Here is a 26,812-nt window from a genome sequence, read left to right on the forward strand (position 1 = left end):
TTTACAATAGCCACAAAATAATAATAAAAATACCAAGGAATACATCTAACCAAGGGGATGGAAGATCTCTACAATAACTATGAAACGCTGCTGAAAGAACACAAACAAACGGAAAAATACTCCATGCTCATGGACTGGAAGAATCAGTATCATTAAAATGTCCACATTGCCCAAAGCAATTGACAGTTTCAACACTCTTCCTATCAAATTTCCAACATCGTTTTTCACAAGATTAGAAAAAACTGTTCTAAAATTCATATGGAGCCAAAAAAAAGAGCCCAAATAGCCAAAGCAATCCTAAGCAGAAAGAACGAAAGCCAGAGGCATCACATTACCTGACTTAAAATTATACTACAAGACTCCAGTAATCAAAACAGCATGATACTGCTACAAAAATAGACATATAGACCAATGAAACATAATAGAGACCCCTGAAATAAAGCCACACACAACCAACTGATCTTTGACAAAGCTGACAAAAATAAACAGTAGGGAAAGGACACTCTACTCATAGGTGGTGCTGGGAAAACTGGCTAGCCATATGCAGAACAATGAAACTGGACCCCCACTACTCACTATATACAAAAATTAACTCAAGATGGATTTAAAATTTAAATGTAAGACCTCGAACTACAAAAATCCTAGACGAAAACCTAGGAAATACTCTTCTAGGCATTGGCTCAGGCAAAGAATTTGCGACTAAGTCCTCAAAAGCGAAGGCAACAAAAACAAAAATTGTCAAACAGGACCTCATTAAACTAAAGAGCTTCTGCACAGCAAAAGAAACTATCAACAGAGTAAACAGACAACCTACAGAATGGGTAAAAATACAAACTATGCATCCAACAAAGGACTAATATCCAGAATCTATAAGGAATGTAAACAAATCAACAAGAAAAATAAATCCCATTAAAAAGTGGCAAAGAACATGAACAGACACTTCTCAAAAGAAGACATACAAGCAACCAACAAATATAAAAAAACGCTCAACATCACTAATCATCAGAGAAATGTTAATCAACACCACAATGAGAGACTATCTCACACCAGTCAGAATGGCCATTATTAAAAAGTCAAAAAATAACATGTTGGTGAGGTTGTGGAGAAAAGGAACATTTATACACTGTTAGTGGGAATGTAAATTGGTTCAGCCCCTGTGGAAAGCAATGTGGAGATGTCTCAAAAAACTACAAACAGAATTACCATTTGACCTAGCAATCTCATTACTATATACACCCAAAGGAAAATAAATTATTTTACCAAAAAGACACTGCACTCATATGTTTTTCATAGCACGATTCATAACAGCAAAGACATGGAATCAACCTAGGTGCTCATCAATAGTGGACTGGATAAAGAAAATGCGGTACATATACAGCATACTACATAGTCATTTAAATAATGAAATCGTGCCCTTTGCAACAACATGGATGCAACTAGAGGCCATTATCCTAAGAAAATTAATGCAGACACAGAAAACCAAATAATGCATGCTCTCACTTATTAGTGGGAGCTGAACACTGGGTACACACAGACAAAGATGGGAACAACAGACACTGGGACCCCTAAAGACAGGAGGGAGTGTGGGAGGGAAGGAGATGGGGAAGGGCTAGGGCAAGGGTTGAAAAACTACCTATTGGGTACTATGTTCACTGTTTGGGTGACGGCATCAACAGAAGCCCAAACCTCAGCACCAGGCAATATAACCTCTTTCACAAACCTGTACATATACTCCCTGAATCTAATATTTAAAATAAAAATTAAAAAATAAGATGGTGGCTATCAAAGTACTGTCTGAGGGCTACTGCTGACCCACATGTTTACCTGTCTTTTTTAAGTAGTTATTTTCAAAATATGGCAATCTATTCATCTGTTTCTGGCCTAAATTGGTAATTTAGCTCAATAACATATCTCATGTCATCCTAACAAATTCAGAACATTGTTCCCACTAATGGGGCTTTGTCAACAGCTGTATCAACAAAAGCAAACACATCCCCTTCACATTCCAGCTGGACTGAATGATCATCTCCCTAGGCTTCTTGCATGCTACTCTGTCTGCCTAAGATGCTTTCCTCACCTCCCTTCAGTACCTGGTTAATTCTTGCCTATGTAAGCACTTGATTTAGATGTCACCCCCTGTTGAAGCCTTGGGAAGATGACCCCATGGCCCTCTGCCACCCCCGCCCCATCATGTCACTCTGAATTAGCACACTACAGTAAAACTGACTGCTTGCCTGTCCCACCTCCCCTCTGCAAGACATTCTTTTTGAGGGCAAGGGCTTTATCTACATTATTGTAGTATTCTCCCAGTGCCCAATAACCAATATAGTCAGAAGGGAGGGAGGAAGGAAGAGAAGAAATTAAAAGTCGGGGGGTAATCAAGGGAGTTAAACAGAAAGAAAACTGGCAAAGAAGTAGGGAAAATGGGAAAAATAGGAAAGGCAAGGGAAGACAGGTGTTTTCGAATACTGCACACTACCTGCCGCTCACACACATCCCTTCAAGGGAAAGTATAACATGATTAAGAATACCTGCCAGAGCGAGTTATTGTTATTAATATAAAGAAAGTGAAAACAGAACACTTTCTGAAAAAAAAAAACCAACAACAAATGATCTGAAGACTATGAAATTCAATCCTGTGTAACTCTGTAAATTAGTGAAATTTTACTATTAAAAAATACACTTTTCCTTTAAACATTTCATTTTCAAAGGCTTACTTCATCCTTAAATGGGTATTTAAATTTCTGAAATGAATTCTTTCCAAAAAAAATTTAGAATATGATTTCACAGAAAAACATAACTGTAATATATGTATTGGTACTTAACAGCTGACTTTTCATAAATACATCAAACTCCTAAATGAAAGATACTTAAAGATTATGACACTTAAAGGAAGACTTTACTTTCCTGAATGGGACTTATCAATATAAAACGAAATTTATCATTATGCCTTAAATTTATTTACAATAAAGATCATCATCACTCTTTACATGTGGCACAAAGATATAAATTACTTTCTCATGTAAGAGTTCTTCTATTAATAACAACATTCAGATTCAACACTTTACCAAAAAGTAGGATAAGACTTAATTCTTTTAATATTTTTCATTTTTAACTTAACCTCTTACCCTAAATGCAGGATTTGCTCCCTGCTCCAAGAGGCACTTCACAGCACCTGCACACAAGTTGTATGCTGCAATATGCAAAGCTGTTCCAAAATTAAAATCACTGCAAGTGGCATCCACATCTGCAATTAAACGTCACAAGTATATTAACTAAAAGTTTAAACTCAGCTATCATAATTTAAAAGACGACAAGGCTTTGGGAGGAGGGACTTTTTTCATTTATAAGACTTAAATCAACCCACTAGAGGCATGATTTCACAACAGAACAAAATCTTTATATTACAATCTAGTTAAAATAAGCAGTTGATTATTAGTACAATAAAATTCATTATAAGATGGAGTGATATTATCTTGGATTTTCAAACTAAGACATATTTTATAACAATTAATGGCAATAATTCATATTTGTAAAAGTAACAGCATATCATAATCTCCCATTAAGTCTGTTGCATATTTGCCACGACAACTACAGTGAGGTAGAGTAGTAGAGTTTAGGTCAGGGGTCAGCAACCTATGACTCAGAGGCCAAATCCAGCCCACCTGTTTTTATAAAGTTTTATTAGAACACAGGCTCATTCATTCATTTACGTATCCTCTGTGGCTACTTCCATGCTGCAACTACGGAACTGAGTAGTATCATCAGAGACCATATGGTCCAAAAAGTCTAAAGTATTTACTAGCTGGCCCTTTACAGAAAAAAAAAAGGCCAATACCTGGTAGGTAAAACAAAGCAGAATTTTCAAAGTAGTTAAAGTCTAATTAAGCATAGAAATGCTTACCCATAAATTGATTCATAATACTCTACTCAACAAATGAATTTGAATTTCATAATGAGAAAAGTAATCTTGCAACTCTAAGGACATTTTAATAACTTTTAACATAGCATCATATGTTATACTTAAATACAGGAAATCCTCCAGATTTGGGAATCCCATCGTGAGTATTTTCGATAACAAGGGTTTAAATATACCTCTGGTTCTGCAAATCCTACCCTCAACTAAACAACACCACACCCACATACTCTTCCTACAACTGCAAACTACCCAGATATACTCGACAAACTCTCTTGAATTATTAAAGACACAGTAGTGTCGACAGAGGCTTTCTTCCCAACATCATTTAGAAATTGAAAAGGTAGAATTTTAAAGAGAAAATGGACAATTATGCAGATTGGAGGTTAGAAATGAACATTCTGGGAAATTTATCTATTGAATCTCTAAAGCATGTTCCTACAATGGGGAAAATATTGTACACTTTCTTTAACTTAACGTTAATACTATTCGCTTGCTCTCATATTTTTCTAAAAAAGAAAGAAAAGAAAATTGGCCCCCAAGAGAACCAGAGAGAAAAATCAAAACACCAGGACTGTGACTTAGACATTCAGATCTTCAATTTCAGGATATCACCATCAAAACAGGGGAAAAAAAAACTGAAATATTATCCCTTAAGTTGAATTATATAATTTCAGAACCAAACGCCATCTAAAATAAATATTATTTATTATTCCAATGCCAATCTCTGAAGACCTTATTGTTCTATTTCTGGCTACCCAAGCAAGGCAAAAGAATCATAAACCATGTAGAATCAATTATATAAAACATCTGTGTTATACTGGAGAACTTATATGAAAACCCAGAGAACACTCTTTCATTTTGTATCTCTCTGTACTAACCCTTTTGTAGAAAAGATAGTAATTAATACCCAATAAAGAAATTTTAAACTATCTCAGAAATAAAATGGAGTAGAAAGGCATATGAAACAAGATGGATTAGAAGTAAAAAATATCCTTGAATTATAATTTTTATGCCACCACTAAAGTGTTCAGTTAATAATATCTAAAGGTGATCTTATAATACTTGCCTTTTGGTTTCGATGTTTTCAAAATCACTCTTATAAGTTCTGGGACATCAAAATAAGCAGCATAATGCAAAGCATTCATGTTTGTCCAGCGACTCCGCAAACTAATGTCTGCTCCCAGGTCAATAAGCTGAGTTGCAAATTTTACAGCTGTTTCCACATCACCTAAAGAAGATTTTCTAAATTACTTTCCTTTAGTACAAATTTTAAGTTCCAATGGATGGCTACCAATTGCCTCATTTAAAAAGCCAAAGCAAATAGTGCACTGTATAGACACACTTCAAAAATTTCACTTGCAAGAATTGATCCTAAGAAAATAATCATACTCAGGGATGCAGATAAACACTTGGCTGCAAAGATGCTCATCACTGCACTCTTATTATTAATATAATTCTAAAAAATCCAAAAAGTAGAATAAGAAATTGGTTAAATAAATTGAGACACACACAGAATGCTATGAAGCCATCAACAACAACACAGCAGATCAGTGCTACCCCAAACGTGTTCCGTGGACCACTGGCGGTCCCAAATTGCAATCTGTGTACTTTTTATAGCTTTTCCCCATTTAATATGTCTTCTCATTATGTTAACTTAAATGTAGTCTTATGCCTTTTATTCTTTCCTCTTTTTTAAAGACAGAGTCTTGCTCTGTCACCCAGATTGGAGTGTAGTGATGCAATCACAGCTCACGCCAACCCTAAACTACTGGGCTTACACGATCCTCCCACCTCGGCCTCGCAAGCAGCTGAAACTCTAGGCATGCACCACCATGGTTGGCTAATTTTTTAATTTTTTGTAGAGACAAGGTCTCACTATGTTGCCCAGGCTGGTCTCAAAATCTTGGCCTCAAGCAATCCTCCTGCCTGGGCCTCCCAAAGTGTTGGGATTACAGGTGTAAATCATCATGCCTGGCCAGTTTTATGCCATTTGAAAAATATTTGGGCTTATATTTTATGGCTTTATTTTATTTTGTATTATAAATTCATTTTTATTTTATTTTGTGAAAGTATCAGTTCATGATGGGTTGTGTGAGGGGAAAAAGGAGTCCATCACCACCAGTAGCTTCAACACCACCACATCAGACTATTGAAACAAGGAGAGACAATCACAATATATAGTTAAGTAAGAGATGCAGGTTTATACAATGATGAAGCACAAGAGAATAACGGTTTTGGAAAATATGCACATATGTTACATATGTAGGAACAGACCTTAGGTCTCAAGACTGGGGTCTTAAGATTAGGGATCAGTATGCAAAGACTGACCTTGGACCGTCAAACCTTGTTATAAACCCTCAGAAGGATTTTAGGGTGATAGTAGTTACTCTCATCTATTATGCAATCAGGCATGAGGCCTGATCCAGAAAAGAGGTATCAGGAGGGTATAAAGACCTCCTTGAGAAAAGGGAATATGGTTTTTGGAAGGACCTAACTGAATCCTCAACTCTTCAGGCAATATTATTATCATCAGCTGGGTGCCTTCCCCCAGACAATATATGGGCATAAATATAGATTATCTAAGCACAAGTGCAGATGACATAAACAACTGATAGATTTACCACACACTTACCAATACCATGAGCTCCAGATTTGCAGGTATAATGCAAAAGAGTCATATCTGTCAATCCATCTCTATCATTCACATTGCAACCTCTCTTAAGAATCTGAAGCAGTCAAGGAAAATATGGTTACAACCTAACTACTGAGGTACCTATTGCTTTCAAACCAATGCTGAGGAACCAAGTTAGTCTATTGTATCTGAATTACTTCTCAGTAAAATATATAGACAGTATGGGCATATCTTAAGGGTAAATTTTAAATCTGCACTCAACAACAATAATGAAACCTGAACTTGTCAGCAGGCTGAAGGAAATTCTTGAAGATTATTCCAAAGGTAATCTGGCACTCCAAATATGTTCCTCTCAAAAATGAGCAAAATTTTATTTCTATGGGTGTAATGATATTTGAAAAAAGTATAAGCACTCTCTTCCTACAACACAGCAACACACTGGTCAAGGAACCCTCCCTCAAAAAATCTAATATTCTTAAAGACTACACTCCAGGCTATATCTTTACCAAACCACCCAAAAGTGTAAATAGAACATGATGGTAATCAAATCCCTTCACAAAATGCATAAAAGTTTGCAAAATCAATTTTTACAAAGAAGGAAATATGAAAAATGCCCCTCCCTGCACCCACCAGGAGTCTACAAATGTCAGAAGTACAGAGCATGAAGAAATAATCAGAAGAATATATAGTATTAACTCACTGCCCCATGAAAATCCTCAAAATACAAATAAATATCAGAACCTTTAAAGGGTTTCTCCTTTATTACCATCTTCCTTTCAGATGGGGAAAAAATCTATACCATTAACAATCCTAACAATGCAAAATTTAAAATGTAAGAATTCCTTACCTCATTTCCAATAATGTCAATGTTTTGCTGGACCTGAGGAACCCACTGTCTCAAAATGGCAAATAATTCTGAAACTGAAGTTTTGGGATCAAAAAGAATTTCCTGGCATGATGCATCATTAGGATCAAAGAAAGAAAATTCTGAAATTAAAAAAAAAGATGTAAATTAAATTTACTAAAAGTTTCAAATAAATATATTGAAAATAAACAATAAAACCAAGGTTCAAACGATACAAATATTTTAGATGCTTAAAAAAAAGCAGAAGTATCTAAATAAGGAAAACATTATGAACATTTGCTGAGCACTTACTAAACACTTTAAAAATCCTCTCCAACACCTTACCTGGTAGGTATTATTCTCATTTTGCACATGAGGAAAGCGAAGCTCAGACTAAATAATACCAGCTCAATGTCGCATAGCTAGTAAGTGGCAAATCTGGGGTAGAAAACCAGGTCTGTCTCCAAAGTCTATCTTCTTTCCTCTATTATTCTACTTGCTGAGGTAACTCACCATTGAGCTCGGATTGTAACAGCATGCATAAGTAGTGGGACTCATTGGGGTTTTTTTGTTTTTGCTTTCTTCTTTGCATTTATATATTTTCCAAAATTATACTATGTACACATAGTTCTTACTTCTAGAGTCAGCATAACTAAAAGATGAGAGGCACCAAACTAAAGACACATATACAAGCAGAGCAGCAGTCCATCAGAAGAGAATCAGAAAGATTGAACTGAAATGAGATAACATTCGTAATCTTAGACAACAAAACGGTCCTGTCAGGCAAAAATCAAAATAGAAGCCAAGACAAACCTTGGCCTCTGAGCCAAAGTCCCACACCCAGCTCAGGAAAACCTATAAGGACCTATTCTCCAAAACACCTACTTAAACCGCACATGAAGCTTGAGCTTCATTTCTTGGTCAGCATGACTCAGCACATTGTAGCAAATCAGTAGTGACTAAACTAACCCACTCATTCTAACCAGTGAGAATTAGGCTATATGAATTTCCTTTTCTAGGCTTTATAAACCTTACTATGACCTTCGTGAGACAAGCTTCTTACCACTTTTGGTTTGGAAGTCTCCCTGTTTGCAGTTTTTTACTCACTTAATATTTATATTAAGAAAAGCACCCTGAGTTTTGACAATTTTTGGTGTCAGAAGCAGGATCAGAAGAAGACCCCTGTGAAGCCCCAAGGCCAGTAACTAGGTGCTGGTACCCAGGGCCGTGGCACTGGCTGCTCTCTCACCCAGCCATGGAGTTCTAGAGTAAGTCTCTTTTGAATCTGAGCTCTCCTCCTCCTGTGTAGAACTCTCCAATTATGCTGAGCAACCTTTGCTGAAACTTCTCAGGAAGTCAACCTATTCTGTTCAAAATGGGGAGCGGTGAAACACATGATTACCTGTGTTCCAGAGCAGCTGCTGAAAAAAGAATCCTTAATAGTTAAGACCTTTCAGAGAATCTAATGCAAAGATGGGGTTCAAAAACACTGTGGATCAGAATCTTGTGCATTCTTGGAAAAATAGGTGAACTTTACAAAGAATAATTTGCAATTTCAGTGACCACTTTGGAGAACCTTTAATTTAGATAAGACAGTCAGTCTGCCTTTGGGAGAAGAAAGAGTATCCTAAGCCTTTCGGAGACAATGGAATGCATTCTTTGATTTGTATGCAGAAGCTTCTGAACACAAAATGACTCAAAAATAGCTTCTCTAAAAGCATCCCTACAGCATTCAAATAAAAAAAAAAAAACTTCAGTAAAAAGCTGTAGCCATCTGAGCAGGTAACCTTGACTTGTTCCATCTCTCAGAGGTACAATTTGGATCCAGCTTCTTTTATAAACCAATAAGCTTTGTATTATTTTAATTGACACATGGCTAAAATTTGGAAATGAAAGCTATAAGATCTCTGTGTCTGTCTGTATACACAAACATACAGACACAGAGATCTTATAGCTATGTATGTTCAATAGGCATAAGTAAAAACAAGTGCTTATATAAATTAAGTATTCCTGAAAACTCTCAGAAAAATAGGAACTAATCCAAATGTTTTTCAAGTTCATGTGACTTGGGTAATTTTCAATAAACAAAAATATTGTTGGTTTAGTTTAAAAAACCAATATGCCTTCAGAGTTGTCAGCATTAAACATAAGGCAGACGTACAACTTTGATTCTATGTAGGTCTACTAGTCAAATAAGCTCATGTTAGACAAGTGAATTACAAATAAGCTTCTGCTATCTCTATGTTACAAAATTTCTCAGCAAGAAAAACAAGATGATGCTTAGCTATTTAATGTCTCATGAAATTTTCATAAGTAATCCAAGCATAATTGTTCAAAACAAGTGAATTAAATCAATGTAAGTCCACATAAGATAAATACTGAAACATTAATTGCTGAACATAAGTTTATCTACTTTTGGACAGAGAAACTAAAGATACCTGGGTGTGTTAGTAAACATGTCCTGTGCTACAATGAAAAATTATAAGGAAACGTGCTTCTAGAAATTATGGTGTATTTACATAGATTTCTCAATCTACAGAATGCTAGCGTGACAGTCAAGAAAAAATGTGAAGTAGGAAGATATGTTTTTTGTTGAAAAAGAAAATGAAGGAAAAAAACAAAATGGCTACAGAAAGTTGAGGGAGAAAGAGAATCTTGTGTGATTAAGCTAGCTAAAATTGAATCAATCTATTATCATTCATATCAAAATAATGCATAACTAGCATTTGAGCTCCTGTTAAAATGACTAAACTTTCTTGGAGTATGGGCCTGCTCTCGATGGGAGATTGTGAAAGGTTTTTAACTTTTGAATGGTCTGCCTAGAAAGCAAAGATTCTGTATTTTGTCAAGATAATTTCCTGTGCTTCATGCTGTCTTTGATTATTTAAGTTTCTCTCTCAAAAAGTCAAGGGGTTTTGGTCTTTTTTTTTTTTTTTTTTTTTTTTTTTAACGACTACATGGCTTTCTCTGTATTTGCCTTTGAAATCTTTGTCACTTTGGTTAAATGGATAACTAAATACCTGTAATCCTATTTAATCAAGTGTTTTGAATCTTGAATCTTTTGGGTATTCTTTTTATAAACGTCCCAAAAATCAAATTCTGAATGAAGTCTTTCCTGACCTTAGACTAACTCTGGGATTTTTCAACGGCCCCTAGAAAATCTTGCTCTATTTCCTTATTGAAAAAAAAAAAAACAAACACAGACATTAAACTAATTAAGCATCTTTGCATGGGAAGCATTGTCAAATAAATGTGAAACTAACTAGGCTTATTTGATATGTGAAACTAACTAGGCTTATTTGATCTATTACATTGCATGAGAAGCACTGTCAAAGGTGATGCTTAACCTTATGTTATTTTTGTATGACTATATTATTGATGTAAGTGTTCTAGAAATTCTATGAAATTCCTAGAAATTGGATATGTTCTGGTATAATTTTATCAGTCATAATTCTAGTTATTATCTTCAAATGTTATAAAATAAATAACCAAATTTCCTTGTCAATTGCATTAAAATGAACTGTCATCAAATCTGTAACTATGGACATTTTAAATCTTTTGCCATCTACAGACAGTGATTTTTTACTCTGATATTTTCCTGAAAGCTTTTGCAAGCATCTGTGATACAAAATTGCAGGAAGATTTACGGAAAAGACTCTGACAAGTACAGGTTTCTGGTAACTTTAAGATCACAGCATTGGACTGGGTAAGAATTTCCAGCACTCTAATGGAAAACCAATGGATTCATGAGGCTGCTAACCCAAAATCAAGCAGAACAAGAATTACAGGGGACTGAATGAACTGATGAGGGTGATTATAATTTTTACGTCTTTGAAATATGGCGGGTTCTTTAATGTTTGTTTTCTAGAGTTAAAGAATGCCTTTTCCCTTTTCCCTTAAGACCTACAACTTACAGCAATTTGGTGAAGAATACTTTTGCAAACAAAAATGAAACACATTTTCTTTTCTCCCTACTCCAACCCCTCCAAAATTCAGAAACTCTTATGGAGTATTCTTTATTTTCATGGCAATATAAATATTTACATAAGTTCAATGAAAGTTTGTTTTCCCTGTAACAGTACACAATTGGGCAAGTCCTCTGCTTGGCTTCTTAGACTGAAAAGCCTTTTTAAAGTCTAATTTCAGATTCCTTATTACCAGACAGTTTGAAGGAATTCAGATTGACTTTACAAAACCAATAAAGCCCCTCAGATATCATCAAACCTCTGACTGGAATGGCATACTTCAGAATGTGTACATATTCACTATTCTTGCCGCACTTACGTATATAATCAGGCCAGCTTAATGAGACAAAACTTATTTTGCAAACAAATTAGCCTGTGATTATCTTTGGTAGAAATGAGAACTGTAGAGAGAAAAATTGTGTTTCCATGGAAAACTATAAGTATGCCCATTATCAGATTCTAGTCCTGTTTATTGTCCTTGAGGCATTGTCCACCTATAAACTGCACTGGATCCTGAATTCCTCTAGTTTCCTCCAATATCTGGTTACAACCCTCCAAACTAATATTTCCAATTTCTTAAAACTGTCCTTTTCCCCAACCCCTACTGGATGATTTGATGTAAACTTTAGACAAATCGCCACCATGGCTCATGTAAGGAAACTTTGTGCCTGTTTCTGCGGGGGCCACTTAGAGAATTCACCAAAACATCTGATAACATCAACCAAGACATTCAAACTGCAAACCAGGGAAGTCCATTGTTAGAAACTGCCATCCTCATTTCAGCATCTCAAGATGCTCCAAGAGCAAATCTGGAAATCTTCTTAATGCCCTGGCCTCCAGAGGGCTCATTTAAATAACAATAAGTTAGACTTATTAAGTGCCTTGTAGATGCCAGGGATTGTTCTATGAACTTTGTGTATATTAATTTATTTAATCCTCATAACTACCATATGAGGTAGGCACTATTGTTATTCTCATTTTATAGAAGAAGAAACAAAGGGATAGAGAATATAAACAATTTGCCCAAAATCACACAACTGGAAAGTGATTGAGTCAGGATTAATGCCAGAATAACCCGGAATGAGAACATAACCTCTACGCTACAATGCAATATATTAACATATCTAACTACATTTGAATTCTCAACTTCCATAAAGGAAAATAAGTATTTTTTATGCTGTTGCAAGCTTTTGAGATTAAAAGAAAAATAGTTTTTATTTTTTTATTTTTTGGGGGGACAGAGTCTCACTCTCTCGCCCAGGATGGAGTGCAGTGGCCAATCTCAGTGATCTCAGCTCACTGCAACCTCTGCCTCCCTGGTTCAAGCAATTCTCCTGCCTCAGCCTCCCAAGCAGCTGGGACCACAGGCGCATGCCACCACACACGGCTAATTTTTGTATTTTTAGTAGAGACAGGATTTCACCATGTTGGTTAAGCTGGTCTTGAACTCCTAACCTCAGGTGATCCACCCGCTTCAGCCTCCCAAAGTGCTGGGATTACAGGTGTGAGCTACCATGCCCGGCCTAAAAAATAGCTTTTAATCAAAAGAAAGTGCGGTGAGGGGAGAAAATGGAGGTGATGTCTACTTTAAGTCAAGATGGAATAATGAGGGCCAAATTCGCCCTTCCATCTGAAACAACACCACCAGAGGGAAGGAACAATGGTTTTCAAGACACTGAACATTAGACAATGAAAGACAGTGATCTCTGAGGAATGGAATACAAATGAGAAAAGTCCTACACATGCCCCAGGTAACTGCCTTGAGGGAGTCTCCAGGAGCATAGTTCAGGGGTGGGGAAGGGGGGGACCAAGAAAAAGCCCAGCAGACTCGCTGAGTTGAGGAGACAAAGCTAAGAGTCTAGGGAACTTGAGGTGGCCAGAGGTCACAGGGCAGAATACAGCAGAGATGGATACACACACTGCAAGAGAAATCCAGAGACTTGCAGAGGTTCCTCCTCAACTATTCATCATACGCTTGTGAGGAAATACTTGAGGTTAGGGAAAGAACCATCCATAAGGACTACAGGGATTAGCGCCTATTCTCACCAGGAAGATTGAAAAAGAATCCTCATAATTCACACAGCATTGAGTAGAACAGCAGTCCCTAATCTTTCTGGCACCAGGGGCCGGGGTAGGGGGGACCAGTACCAGTCCGTAGCCAGGGGGTTGGGGGCCCCTGGAGTAGAATTCTCAGTAGTAGGGAATAATTAGCCCCAGGCCAAGAATGGCTCCAGACCCACCTAACAAATCAGAAAAGCAGGACCTCAAAGGGTCCAACTATTTCCAAGTAACTAAACCATATCCTGGAACAAAGTTCAAGAATACTTACAGGAATACAAAAATATCCAGCATCCAACAAGGTAAAATTCAAAATGTCTGGCATCCAATTAAAGATTATCAGGCATGCAAACAAAGAGGAAAACATGACCCATAATCAGGGGAATAATAGACCTAGAGTTGACACGGATATTATAATTAATAGAGAAGGACATTAAAACAGTCATTATAACTCTACCCCAAATGTTCAAAGGTGGAGAAGAGACCTGGGCATAAAAAAGAGCCAAAGCAAACTTTAGAGATAAAAACTTCATCTGAAATGAAAACTGCACTGGATAAAATCAGCAGCTAATTAATTAGACACTGCAGAAGGAAAGATTAATGAACTTGAAGATGCAGTAATAGAAACTATCCAAAATAGAGAAAAAAATGTTTAAATATAAAATAAATCAGTGAGTTGTGGTACAACTTCAAGCAGTCTATAATATACATGCAATTACAGTATCTGAAAAGGGGGAGAAGCAGAAAAAAATTTTTTTAATGATTTCCCAAACTTAATGAAAACTGAAACCCACAGATCCAAGCAGTTCAACCAACCCCAAGCACAAGAACATACAGAAAACAATACCTAAGCATATAATAGTAAAATTGCTCAAAATAAAGAGAAACTCTTTAAAGCAGCCAAAAAAAAAGATGTTACATCTAGAGAAACAAAAATGACAGCAGAAACAATGCAAATGGGAAGACAGCAGAGCAAGGTCTTTCAAGTACTGAAAGAAAACTACCAACCTATAATTCTAAACCCAGTAAACACTTTTTTTTAAAAAAAAAAAAAAAAAAAGAAGGTAAATAAAGACGTTTTCAGACATAAAACAGCTGAAAGAATTAATCACTGGCAGACCAGCATCATAAGAAACATTACAGGAAGTGCTTCGGGCAGAAGGAAATGGTATCAGATGGAAATCTGGACCTACACAAAGGAATGAAGAGCACTAGAAATGGTAACTACATGGGTAAATGAGATTTTTTATATTATTTAAATTTAACAGATAATTCAATGTTTAAGCAAAATATATAATAAGGTATTGTGGTATTTATAATGTATATAATGTGTGTTCTGCATAAACTGATTCTGAAGGCATTTCAAAGCAAAAGATTCCAAAAATTGTTATGCAAGAACAGTACATAGTTTCACAGGGTAATCACCTTGAGAGTCAACACTGAGTCACATGCCTCAACTCTGGTTTCTGTGGACTGGTTTCTTTTTGTTTCTTGGTTTTACACTCATTAGTTGGTATTACATTAAAATTCCCTATGGGGGCCTACATGACCCCGCATGACCTGGCCGGTGTCTTACTCTCCAAGTCCGTCTCCTCCCACTCTGCCATCAATCACTTTGCTTCTCAGCCACACAGGCCTTCCATTAATTCTTAGGATATACCAAGGTCTTCCCTCAACACTGTGCCTTTAGTTTTCTGTTTTTCTTCTTGGAACACTTCTTCCCAGGCTCTTCTCACAGCCAGCCTCTTCTGATTCTCTGAATGACCACCCCATCTAAAGCAGCTGCCTTGCCCCCATTGTTCTCTATCACAGCACCCTGTTTCTTTCTTCCACAGAATTCATGATGACCTATTTTTGCTTTGTCTATTCATTTGTTTGTTTACTGGTCTTCCCTATAGAAGACCTGTCTTGGTCACTGATATCTCCAGCATCCAGGACAGTCCCTAGCACACAAGTGGCCCTCAACAAATACTTGCTCAATAAATGTAATTATATATGCCGCTTTTCAAGGGGACACTGACCACAGTGTACCAAGAAAGCAACTATGATGAAAAGGGTCTAGAAATCCTGACAATGAGAAACTGGTGAAGGAACCAGAAATGTGTAGCCTAAGGAGGTTCAGACTAAGTTAAAATGTTCAAACTATCTGCAGATACTTAAAGGCTATCCTATAAAGGAATTTGTGCCATGTATCAAACTAGAATCACTTGGCCAAAATTTCAGGGAGACCAATTTTGAGTCAACATACAAAAACAATTTTATTACAGCTAAAGCTTTTTAACAATAAAATTAACTGTTTTGTTAGTTTCCCACTATTGAAGACATGCAAGAGGTTAAATGGTTATCTGACAGAGATCCTGAAAATATGATTTCTACACAAGGAGGTGAGTGGGGAAAGGTTCATAAGAGTCTACAAAAACCTATAATTCTAAGACTACAATGCTTTTTTCTTTTTTTTTTTTTTTTTTGAGACAAAGTCTCACTCTGTGGCCCAGGCTGGAGTATAGTGGTGCAATCTCAGCTCACAGCAACCTCTGCCTCCTGGTTCAAGGGATTCTCCTGCCTCAGCCTCCTAAGTAGCTGACAATATAGGCGCACACCACCATGCCTGGCTAATTTTTGTATTTTTAGTGGAGACGGGGTTTCGACATTTAATTCTAGTTACACAAAATGTCAATATCCATTATCACCTTTCATTCAATGTATTTATTCAACAATCATTGAGCAACTAATAACAAATGACTATATTAGCCTTTTTGAGATAAACAAAAATAAAATATTATTGTTCTCCAACCCAAAGCGCTACAATATAGGAAAGAAAATAAGACAATTAGAAGTCAAGATGGACTGAGACAAGTACCATACATAAGGTACAATGCACAAGGTTCAAGGTTTCCCCTACATAACTGATTTTGTTATATCTGAAAATAAGCCCAGTTGATTATTGCAAAACCTGCAGATAACTCCCAAGATCAAGGTACAGGTTTTATATAATACTTCTGATGACTGGTCTAGGTAAGCCGCTATAGAATCTGAATACAAAAAAAAAAAGATACTTGGAGATGAGGAATTACTATACTACAATGAATATGACTAAAAAGACAAATTCTCAGTCCAATAACTTTATATCTACTAATATCTACTAATATGTAAAAATTGTATGATCTCTACCTCCAAAGACAATTTGAAATGGTGAACCAACATTTTACTTGAAAAACTCTAAATTGGAAATTTAACAATTCTATCAAATTTATCTCCTGGTTCTCTTTTATTATGGTTCTGGAGAAATAAGCCTAAATAGATGAGAAGTGGAATGCTTCTAAATTAACATTTTACAGAGGAGATGTAAATGGACCAATTTAAACATTAACCAATCTCATTTCACATTCCAGGGAAGGGTCTCTTACCCTCTTTGCCTAAGTACATGGCTTTTTTAGCAAGTCAGTATATTTAACCAAAATAAATACATCAATAGCAGAAGAATGCTAGATATCTAAGCACCATTGCTTTCTAAAAATACGGTCCTCTAAATCCATCATGATGCTTAAAATGAACATTTTAACATAATATAAATGCTGACAGCAGAAATAAAGCATTTAGCTTAAGAAGCAGAAAAAGCAATAAGCAATTGTATTTTTCAAAAAGGAAAACTTTAGCAACTTTATGAAAACTATAGAAATGGTTCTAAGAAAAACTATGAGTGCAAAAAAGGCATAACAGAGAAGTTACCAGTTCACAGAAAATAAGCACAGCCACTTCACATACCACAGTCTGAAGGCATTGGTGCTGCAGAAATGGAAAAGATAACTGGGGTATCAGAAGCAGAAAATATAAATGGGTATCTTCCAAACAAAGGATTTCCTTCTAATGGAAAATCTGGAAGGTCCTCTATGGTCATCTTCTAGAAAGCCACCTATAATAAGAAACAAAAAAAAAGTGTTTCTACTTTACTTGTATGCAACTTAGAATGACTGCCTTCAATAACTGCCTAAAAGTTATTTGACGTCAAATCTGCTGACATTTTCAGCAAGGATCTTTTATGAAAGGGAAAAAATTCCTTTTGGCAAAACTGTTGTTAAAAGGCATACATTGCTTCACACCACCTCTTATACAGTCGGTAGCACATGTAATCTTTCTAGACAAAACTCAAAAGGAATATATAATAGGTGAAAACACCTTTTAAATGCTGAGCTAATCTAAATGGGTGAAATCTTCCTACTCATGTAACAAACAAGGGCATATTAACCCTTGTAGATGGATCTTTAACTTCCCATAATGCTGGCACAAGTTACATCATTTGTCATCCAATAGCTCATGCCATGTGCTCATCACATGAAGATAATCTACCTTAAAATGTTTCCATTATTTTCTATTCCAGAAAACTTTACTGAAAATTAATCATGTCACTCTTAAAAATCTAAGAGTTTACTAAGATTGTTCGACTTAACAAGGTCCGAGGGTATGTGAGTTCTAACCTGGCCAAAGATGGAAGCCATGCCTTTTAAAGCACATGGCTTATATTACCTCTTTTTCCCAGAAAACATGAGTGCTTAGAATAAATTTGCTCTAAATTAGACTTTGTACTACACCCTAGCCTACATCTCAGAAATGATGTAGAAAGCAGAAAAACTGCTAATAAAACCAAACTTATGAAGCTAAAAGCCTTCCAGTTTCTTTTGTATCAGATCTTTACTATCTGAAGTATCATGAATTCCTGTTTTTAAAATGTAAGCAAAACATTATAAAACTAAATGAAAAGTGAGTTTAGATTATTTCAGTAGAAAGCATAGAAAATAGGTAATCGATGGCTTGATCTGGTAGTAGATAACACCATACTAGCTATTACTTAATGTGTGCTCTGTTCTACTTAACCAACCCTATATCTAACTTAATTATCCTTACCATCAGTGCCCCACTACAATAAAACTGTCATTTCATTGAGCTCACTGTTGTCTTCCCAACTTGATTCATGTTTTCTTAATACTGACAGGAACTGGTAAAAAGTAGGAGGCTTTCTTTTTCCTCAAAAATCGTATGCTTATATGGATATAGATGTTATATATTAGGTAACCTAATCCAGTTGTTACTATTTTAAGGTATTCACATTTTCTTGGATGCTAAAATTACTTACCACCAAATACTTAGAAGCATTTTGACGTTAACCTTGCCACATAAATAGGAAAATGACAAGTTCATGGAATTAGTGTTATAGAGCAGTGGTGATCTTCCTCAAATACTATCAATTCCAAACAGTAGTGAGTATTTATTAAAGAACCACTACATACAAGACACTATTCTAGATGTTTCAGTGAATACAAAAATGAATTAACAGATGGTCCATGCTTGTTAGGTAGTTTACAATCTATTAAGGTGAATAAAATACCACTAATAACTATAGATTATGAGGCAGAATGGGATCTGCTCCATCACATAAGTACCAGGAACATTTGCAGTGGGAGCTTCTAAGAATCATAAATGGTGAAGAAGGTATCATCTGCGATGAGTCTTGAATGATGAATACGTATCAATGTAAAAGGGGATCCCATTAAAGGAACAGTAGGCTGGAACTTGGCATATGGCTAGGAAAACAGTCAGAGGTGAGGCTGTAAGGGCTTTTTAGGGCTGTACTGAGGAGCAAATACCTCATCAAAGACCAAACCACTTACTTTCATGAGCACTGGGAAACTACTGATTTTTTTAAAGAGAGTAGCATGATTAAAGCTGTTTTAGGAAAATTAATCTGACTATAATCACGGTTTGGGACTCAGACATGTTTTTATACTCTTAATTCTTCAGCAAAGTGATTCCGTGGATATCTGAGTCGGTTAAGAGGAGTCACCACATGACTTCCCTTTCAAAGGGTGGAGTTTCTCATTCAAAAAAAATTTTTTTCAGTGATCCCCAGAGCACCTTTCATTTCCTTGTAAACTGTTGAGATCCTCAAAGATATGAACTGTATCTTACACAACTATCAGTTACCACAGGAGCTAGAATAGTGTGTTACCCATATTTAACTAATATTCAAAGCTTAGATTCAAAGTGGAAAGAGGATTCATGCAATCCGATGTAACCAGCTTCATTCTTTTACATATTAGATACTTCAAGTCCAGAGAAGCTACAATATTACCTGACCAATGCAGTGAACATTCTTTGTATTTTGTCTTTGTTGCGTTTTTCTCTAGTTACATTTCCTTATCTTCATGAAAAACTTAACATTCTGCCTTTTGTCCTACCAAAGGAAACTATTTACCCCTATAAACTTCCTTATAGTCTCAGATTCATTTCCTAAAAGCAATTCCTGGATCTGAAGACCTATGACACCTGGAGTCTTGGCCAAATGTCTAAGTATACTGATCTGGACTGAGTACACACTTTCATTCCAAATCCAGCTATGGTCAACTGGTGATACCTGATTATAAAGTAAGCCTAAGGTTAAAAAAAAAAAAAAATTGGCCCTGCCAGGCACGGTGGCTCACACCTGTAATCCCAGCACTTTGGGAGGCCAGGGCAGGTGGATCACCCAAGGTCAGGAGTTCGAGACCAGCCTGACCAACATGGCAAAACCCCATCTCTCCTAAAAATACAAAAAATTAGCCGGGCGTGGTGGCGGGTGCCTGTAATCCCAGCTACTCAGGAGGCTGAGGCAGGAGAATCGCTTGAACCTGGGAGGCAGAGATTGCAGTAAGCCAAGATCATGCCACTGCAGTCCAGCCTGGGCAAAAAAAGCAAAACTCCATCTCAAAAAAAAAAAAAAAAAAAAAAAAATTGGCCCTAATCAACTGTCTACAGAAAAGGTGCCTCTGATACTAACAATAGCTAGAATCAAATTCCCCAAACTCTGATTTCTATAGGAATTTCATCCTACTCATCACTCCAAGTTAGCTGTTAGCAAAAGCATCTTACATAACATGGCTCAAATACCTTGTGATTTTTTTTCCGAAACTCCTTGATCCATGCTTTAACACAGAGCAGTAATAAATGGGGATGTCCACTAGCATCTTCAGGCTGGTTCAGGACTGTATGGACCCCATAAAAGGGGCTTACTGAAGCCAGGAGACTTCAGATTTGAGATATGGTTCAAGAGCGTCCTTGAGTTATTCAACTAATAGGAGACCAAAGCTGTGTCTACATTAGCTGGAATCATGAGGCCCTTTCATTCGATTTCCTGTAATACTTTGTTATGAGTCATCATTCTCCTGAGATTCCAATCTCACCACGTAAGTATTTAAAGCATAACTCCAATGATCCTTTTATTTGCTACCTACATAACATCTGTACAATCTACTAAACAGGTATTTACAGTACTGAACACTTAGTTGGCCTTAGAGAGAATTAAAAATTGAAATACCTGCCCTGAAAAAGCTATTTATGCATTTAACAAATATTTATTCAGTTTTTCTTACCAAGTTCTAAGCTATGCAAAGGTAAAGAAACCAGATCTGTCCTTGCCCTCATGTAGATTACAGCCTAGTGTTGATTCCTACCAGAAAGCTGAAAGTAGTAAGTGCTATGACCAAGGACACCTGAGTCCTATGAAAGCACAGATTCAAGAGGGTCAATGAAGGCTTCCTGGAGACTAATAAGTTAAAGCTGTGGCGTCTGACCAGATTACTACTAGCCACATGTGACTATTTAAATTAATTTAAAACTTGGCCAGGTGCAGTGGCTCACGCCCGTAATCCCAACACTTCGGGAGGCCGAGACGGGCAGATCACTTCAGGTCAGGAGTTCGAGACCACCCTGGCCAATATGGTGAAACCCCAGAGCAAAAATTAACAGGGTGTGGTAGCAGGCCCCTGTAATCCCAGCTGCTTGAAAGGCTCAGGCAGAACAATCGCTTGAACCTGGGAGGCAGAGGTTGCACTGAGCAGAGATCAGGCCACTGCACTGCAGCCTGGGTGACAGAGCAGAGCAAGACTCCGTCTCAAAAAAAAAAAAAAAAAAACAAAAAAAAAAGAGGAAAAAGGAAAACAGAAAAAGATATTAAAATTTCAGTTCTTCCACTGCTCTAGCCCCATTCAAGTGGTCAAAAGCTATATGTGGCTAGTGCTACCATATTGGGTAATGCAAAAAGAACATGTTTCTGGTCTCCGAAAGCTCTTCTAAACAGCACTGAAGGAAAACAGTGCAGCTCACTCTCCAGATGAGAAAACAATATACAAATGCCTGAAACAAGACACAAATAAAGGTTAACACACTAAATCAAGCCTATAGCTCCATAGCTCATTATAAATAATTAACAAGGGAGCAGTAAGCCTAAAAGTAACCACAGTTTGTAGGTTTGAACAGGGAGAAAGAGTGAAGTTGATTTTATATAATCTAAAGATCACTAGTTTCAAACGTGTCAAAATTGGACTTGTCATAAGCAATAAAAGAGAACATAGGTCACTTTTTTAAAAGCCCTTGCTGGTGGGACTGTATGTGGTAAACACAAAATGTCTGAAATGAATCCTACAAATAGAATCCCATGGGCTAAATCTTCTACAAAACAGAAGTAAACACATTCCATGCATGGCAAGACTCAATCTTACAGTCCAGATAGTCCGTATCAAGTGAAAGCATTTAAAAAATGCATCATATTTACGAAAGCAAAATAAGCTGGAACCAGGATGGTTCTCCAACATAAAAACGCAGACCAACTAGACTCCAGCAGGTTCAAGTCTCTGCTTTCCTCCCTAGTTGCTCAATGCCCCGCACCACCCGATCCTGTGCTGTTTAGACTCACTTTAAATTGTGCACAAGATTCACAAACAACAAACGTCAAAGTGAAAGTGAAGTACAATTTAAGTGCTGGCGGATGTTCCTAAGGAGGAAGGTGTTTACTGAAATCTTTCAAAGGCGCCGTTTCATACGATGATGGTGCTACAATATGAACACAATCTAGTATCTCAGAACATACAGCAAGTTATTGTCCCATAGGAACATCATCCTCTGATACATATCAAAACACTGTCTCAGCACAGAGCTGAAAACCAGTGTCTGGATGACGTGAACAGCCTGACATCTAACTCAAAGCGCTACCATCATAAGCAGTGAATGGAATCCTTAAGGATGCGGGCTCAGCTCCAGCGCGCCTTCCAACTTCCCCTCCCAGGTGCGGATGGTTCAGAATTAAGGGATCTCAGGCAGCCAAGGACTCCAAGGACAGCCATTTGGTTTAGCTTTGAAGACTCACTGGCCAAAGGTTTCTCGACAATTTAATGTGCAAGGGGAGTCTAGCGAGAAATGGGAAGAGGCCGCGTTGGAAAGCCACTACGCGTGCGGGGACTCTCGCGGCAGCCGCGGCGGTCGTGGGCCAGAGCCCAGCTCCGCCGCCGGGTCCCGCACACCCCGCGCCCCTCAACCTAAAGTTGGGCCGTCGGTCAGCGTTCGCCACGAGGAGCCCCCATCCCCGCCGGGTGGGCCGAGCCGCCCCGAGAAGGCCTCCCCGCGGCCGGCGACACCGGTGCCCACGGGAGGCGGCCGCGGGGCTTCCACAGCCCCCAGCGCCTCTGCGCGACCCCCCCGGGGCCACCGACCTCCCCGCGGGCCCCTAGGGCCGCCCACCCCGGCCCGGACCCCGCCGCCGGCCAGCCCGCGGCCCGGGGGGCCCCGCGCGCCCCCGGCCCACCTGCCTCCTCCGGGTCCTCTCGGAGCGGCCGGCTGGGGACGCGGGGACGCGGGGGCGCGGAGGAAAGGCCGAGAGGCGCGCTCCCGCCGGCGCTGTCTCCCGTGGCCGCCCACGGAGCCTCCCGTCGCGCCGCTCCAGACCTCTCCAGGCCCCTCCCGCTGCCTCCCACGCGTGGTGGGCGCGCGCGCAGTGCAGGCGGCCGGGCGGCGCGCAGGCCTCGGCCACGGCCCCGCGCACGCGCCGGGGACTCGGTAGGGACGGAGGAGGCAGCGCGCGCCTGCGCTGGCTCGCCTCGCTCCCGCGCCCCAGCACTCCCCAATAGTCAGAAGATCGGGGCCGCGACCTGGGCTGACAGCGTCTGCGGAGTGTCGCAGTGTTACCTCCCCCGCCGCGAAGCCAGGCGGCCCCGGCATGCCGTGCATGTCCACCGCCTTCACAGCCCTCAGCCTCGCGCCCCCACCAGCTGCTCGGGCCGGGGACCTCGTCTTACCCGTCTTGGGCTCCCCAGAGTCCAGCCGAGCGTGGCCAAGAGTATATCCACCAGTTCCCTGCTGGCAGAGCTTGCTGTAAAAGGCCTAATCCATGCTACACCCACGTTGAGCAATTAGTTCATATCTCCTGCGGCTTTGCTGCCTCTTCACCCACCTTTTCTCCTGACCCCCTTTCTCCGTCTCCCAAGGACCACACAGGGTGAAACCGTGCACCTAAAGTCGTCAACTCTGACAGCCTGACTCTCTGTCATCTGGTAACAAGAAAGCGTTACTGGACACATAGTGAATCCCCTTAATGAGGAGACCTAGTAAGACCATGACCGAGGTTTGAAACATGGAGACAACAGTGTTACATCTATCAGCTGTCTCAGGCCTACAGCGGCTGCTTCATAGAGGCTGTACTTCTGTGTTCAGCGCGCACAGTGCCTGGCAGGAACAGATGTTGAATGAACATCTGTCAGTGTCTCTGCAAGAGCAGAGGTAAGCGCTCACCGCACCCCAGAGCCTCTTTTCCTGTTAGAATCATTGATTTCAGGGACTGGGAAAAGCCTCCTTCCCACTTGCCTGAATCCTCCTTACAGTGTCTTCCCACCAAGCGATGGTTGAACACCTCCAGTAACAAGGAACTCATTACCTTTTAAGGCAGCCATTTAATCTTTGATCAGCCTTTTGGAAAATTTCTTTCTACCTTAGGAGCTAAAATCCAGCTCCCTGCATCTCCCCCTCACTGGATTTTGTTTCTGCCCTGGGGACTCTTAAGTCTGACTCCAATTCATCCAAGACACGCATTACCTGTCCCTTAGGCTACTCCTGATATGACCTGGTCACAATCCCACTCACCAGCATGTTGAGGGATTCTCTTGGATGCATTCCAGCTTGTCCAGAGCTCTCTTAAACGTGATTATCAGGAATTGAGTGGGTGGCCTGCCAAGTGCGGAGAGGAAAGAGACTGCCACCTCTTCTTAGGTCCTATGCTTGTGTTAACAAAATTCACCATATCAAAATAGTTGCTAGGAGCAGTCACATCACATTGTTGAATCGGGTGGAGCACACTGTTAACTAAAACCCACAATATTTGAATACATGACCATCCCCGACCCTGGTCAGCTGCCAGTTTCTCTGTCTCTGCAGGCTCAGCATCTGCGAGTGCTCTCAGAGATGTGACACGGATACTTCCTCCTCCCTCTGAAGAGTCCACCTCCCTTTCCCTGCTTTCATCATACCCTCTTCTTGTCTGACCCACCCATCTCTTTAGCTGGTTAAAAGAAGGAAGGCAATCTGCCCTTGGTTGGTTTCAAGCACCTATAAATGAGGCCAATTGTCATTGAACCACAGAAAGTCATAAAGATCTGTGTGTAACAGAGGAGCTATTGGTGAAGTTTCCAAATGTATACAGTTCACTTTTATTGCTGATTTAAATTATCCCTCTGAAATACCACTATTAGTAGGTGACAAGGCATGGCTAGCTGAGTTGTTCTTAGCTATAATCAAGATCTCTGTTAGAACCAGCCAGGCCACTGGCTTTATCTGCTACACCCAAACACCGTATGATACATAGGCAAATTCCCAGGATACCAAGCCACCACAGTCTCCCACTCACTTAGTTGCCTTTGTTCAAAAATCTGACGTTACTCCTTTACACCATCATCAAGAATGCAAGTGCTCCTTGGAGTCATGCTTCCTAGAATACCTCGTGACATACAAGCTTTAGAACCAGGTATTGCCCAGTTAACCAGAGTGAGACTGGACAATGATATGTGGCCAGAACTTGGAACTTGAACTATTCATTGGGGTGGGAAGGCACATGGGGATGTGGACCAACTGTAGCTGCTGAGATTCAATTCTATCTGGAGACACAAAGTTCCTGAAAAGTATAGCAATAATCCACAGCGTCAGGAGGTGATCAACTTACTGGTCAAACATCACAGTGTGGAGAAGGGGCATTACTCACTGACCACTGTAAGGCACTTGACCTACGGAGATCTTGTCTTCACTTTACAAATGAAGAAACAGACTCTGGAAGGCTGTGTGACTTGCTCCATGTAGCCAGGGGCAGAAGTAAGATTCAAACCTAAGTGTGTCTGATCTGAAGGCCTTTGTTGATTCACTACTTTGCTAACCTATACAGGCTGTCTTTGGGGGCATTAAAGACCCAGAATGGCTGCATAGAGCAGCATTCAGAAATTCAGACACTCGGCAGCAGGAAGATCTGTCAGCAGCTCTCAGGACCCCAGCCATGATAAAAGGATTAGAGGAAATAGCAAAAGAAGACAAGGTCACTGCTTTTACATGGACTGGATATGGGATGGAATATCATCAGTTTCTAATTTGTGAGTATATAGGGGGCCTAGGCCCTTAGGACCATGAGAGACACCCAACTGTCAGAATTGGGGCACCAGATGGGAGTTCAACTAGCAGAAGTGCTTAAATGCAAAAGATCAGCGCACTGGGCAGAGCCCCTAAAGTCTTCCTGTCTGCGATGTTTACAGATATGATCATCAGCATCAAAAGCCCAACAGAATCAACAAAGTATTAGAAGTAATGTTAGCTCAGCCAGGTTGCCAAGTATAGGATCAGTTTCTAAAAATCCATAGTTTTGTCCACATTAGCAATAAGCAACTGGGAAATGTAACAATAAGAAACCATTCACAATAACAATAAAGTTTAACAAACTCTAAAGCATAATATCCAGGAATTAACCCAACAACTTGCAAGAACTTTAAGGAGAAAATTTTAAAACTCTATTTAAGGACATAAAAGATTGAATAAGTGAAGAGATATAGCATGGATAGGATGACTTTACATTGTAAAAATATCCATTTAGTCTCCAAAGTAAATTATCACAACCAAAATTCCAGCAGAAACTAAATTTTTAGGGAACTCAACAAACTTATAAAATATATAAGGAGAAAAAAAATTTAAACAGTTAAGTCAATTTTGAAAAACCAGAGGAGACCTGCCATGCCAGATATTATGTCATTGCCACATAGTAATAAAAATATTATGGTACTGGTATAGGAACACATAGAGCAAATGGGAAACAGAATGAAGAACTCGGGAGCAGACCCGTGTATAAATGGGACCTCCATTTACACAAAGGTGGTACCACAGATCAATGAGAAGAATATAAATTATTTAGAAGATGGCGTTGGGGAAACTGGCTTTAATTTATCAAGAAAAAATAAAGTTGGGAGCCCCATGTTCTACCATATACAAAAGTGAACTCCAGATAAATGGCAGACCAACATATGATACAAAAGAAAATGCAGGAGACTATGTCTATAATGTGGGTT

At 39.0% G+C, this 26,812-nt stretch overlaps 1 protein-coding gene across 4 annotated transcripts in view; it reads right to left on the reverse strand.

Annotated features, from left to right (window-relative positions):
- CLIP4 (CAP-Gly domain containing linker protein family member 4) overlaps positions 1-26,812 on the reverse strand; it is an 84,997-nt gene that overhangs the window by 44,029 nt on the left and 14,156 nt on the right. The window contains exons 1-6 of one of the 4 annotated variants that reach the window (XM_063649421.1): positions 24,360-24,715; positions 17,184-17,331; positions 7,399-7,538; positions 6,552-6,645; positions 4,986-5,147; positions 3,129-3,247 (exon numbers count right to left, since the gene is read on the reverse strand). In XM_063649421.1, the coding sequence (XP_063505491.1) occupies positions 3,129-3,247; positions 4,986-5,147; positions 6,552-6,645; positions 7,399-7,538; positions 17,184-17,316 (648 nt within the window). In that variant the 5' untranslated portion in view covers positions 17,317-17,331; positions 24,360-24,715. Of the gene's footprint in view, positions 1-3,128; positions 3,248-4,985; positions 5,148-6,551; positions 6,646-7,398; positions 7,539-17,183; positions 17,332-23,028; positions 23,289-24,359; positions 24,716-26,812 lie in introns of those variants that run through there. The other 3 variants (XM_063649420.1, XM_054476643.2, XM_054476641.1) reach the window with 3 other exon arrangements.

The sequence above is a fragment of the Pongo pygmaeus genome, chromosome 12, assembly GCF_028885625.2.
Source record: "Pongo pygmaeus isolate AG05252 chromosome 12, NHGRI_mPonPyg2-v2.0_pri, whole genome shotgun sequence".
NCBI lineage: Eukaryota > Metazoa > Chordata > Mammalia > Primates > Hominidae > Pongo > Pongo pygmaeus.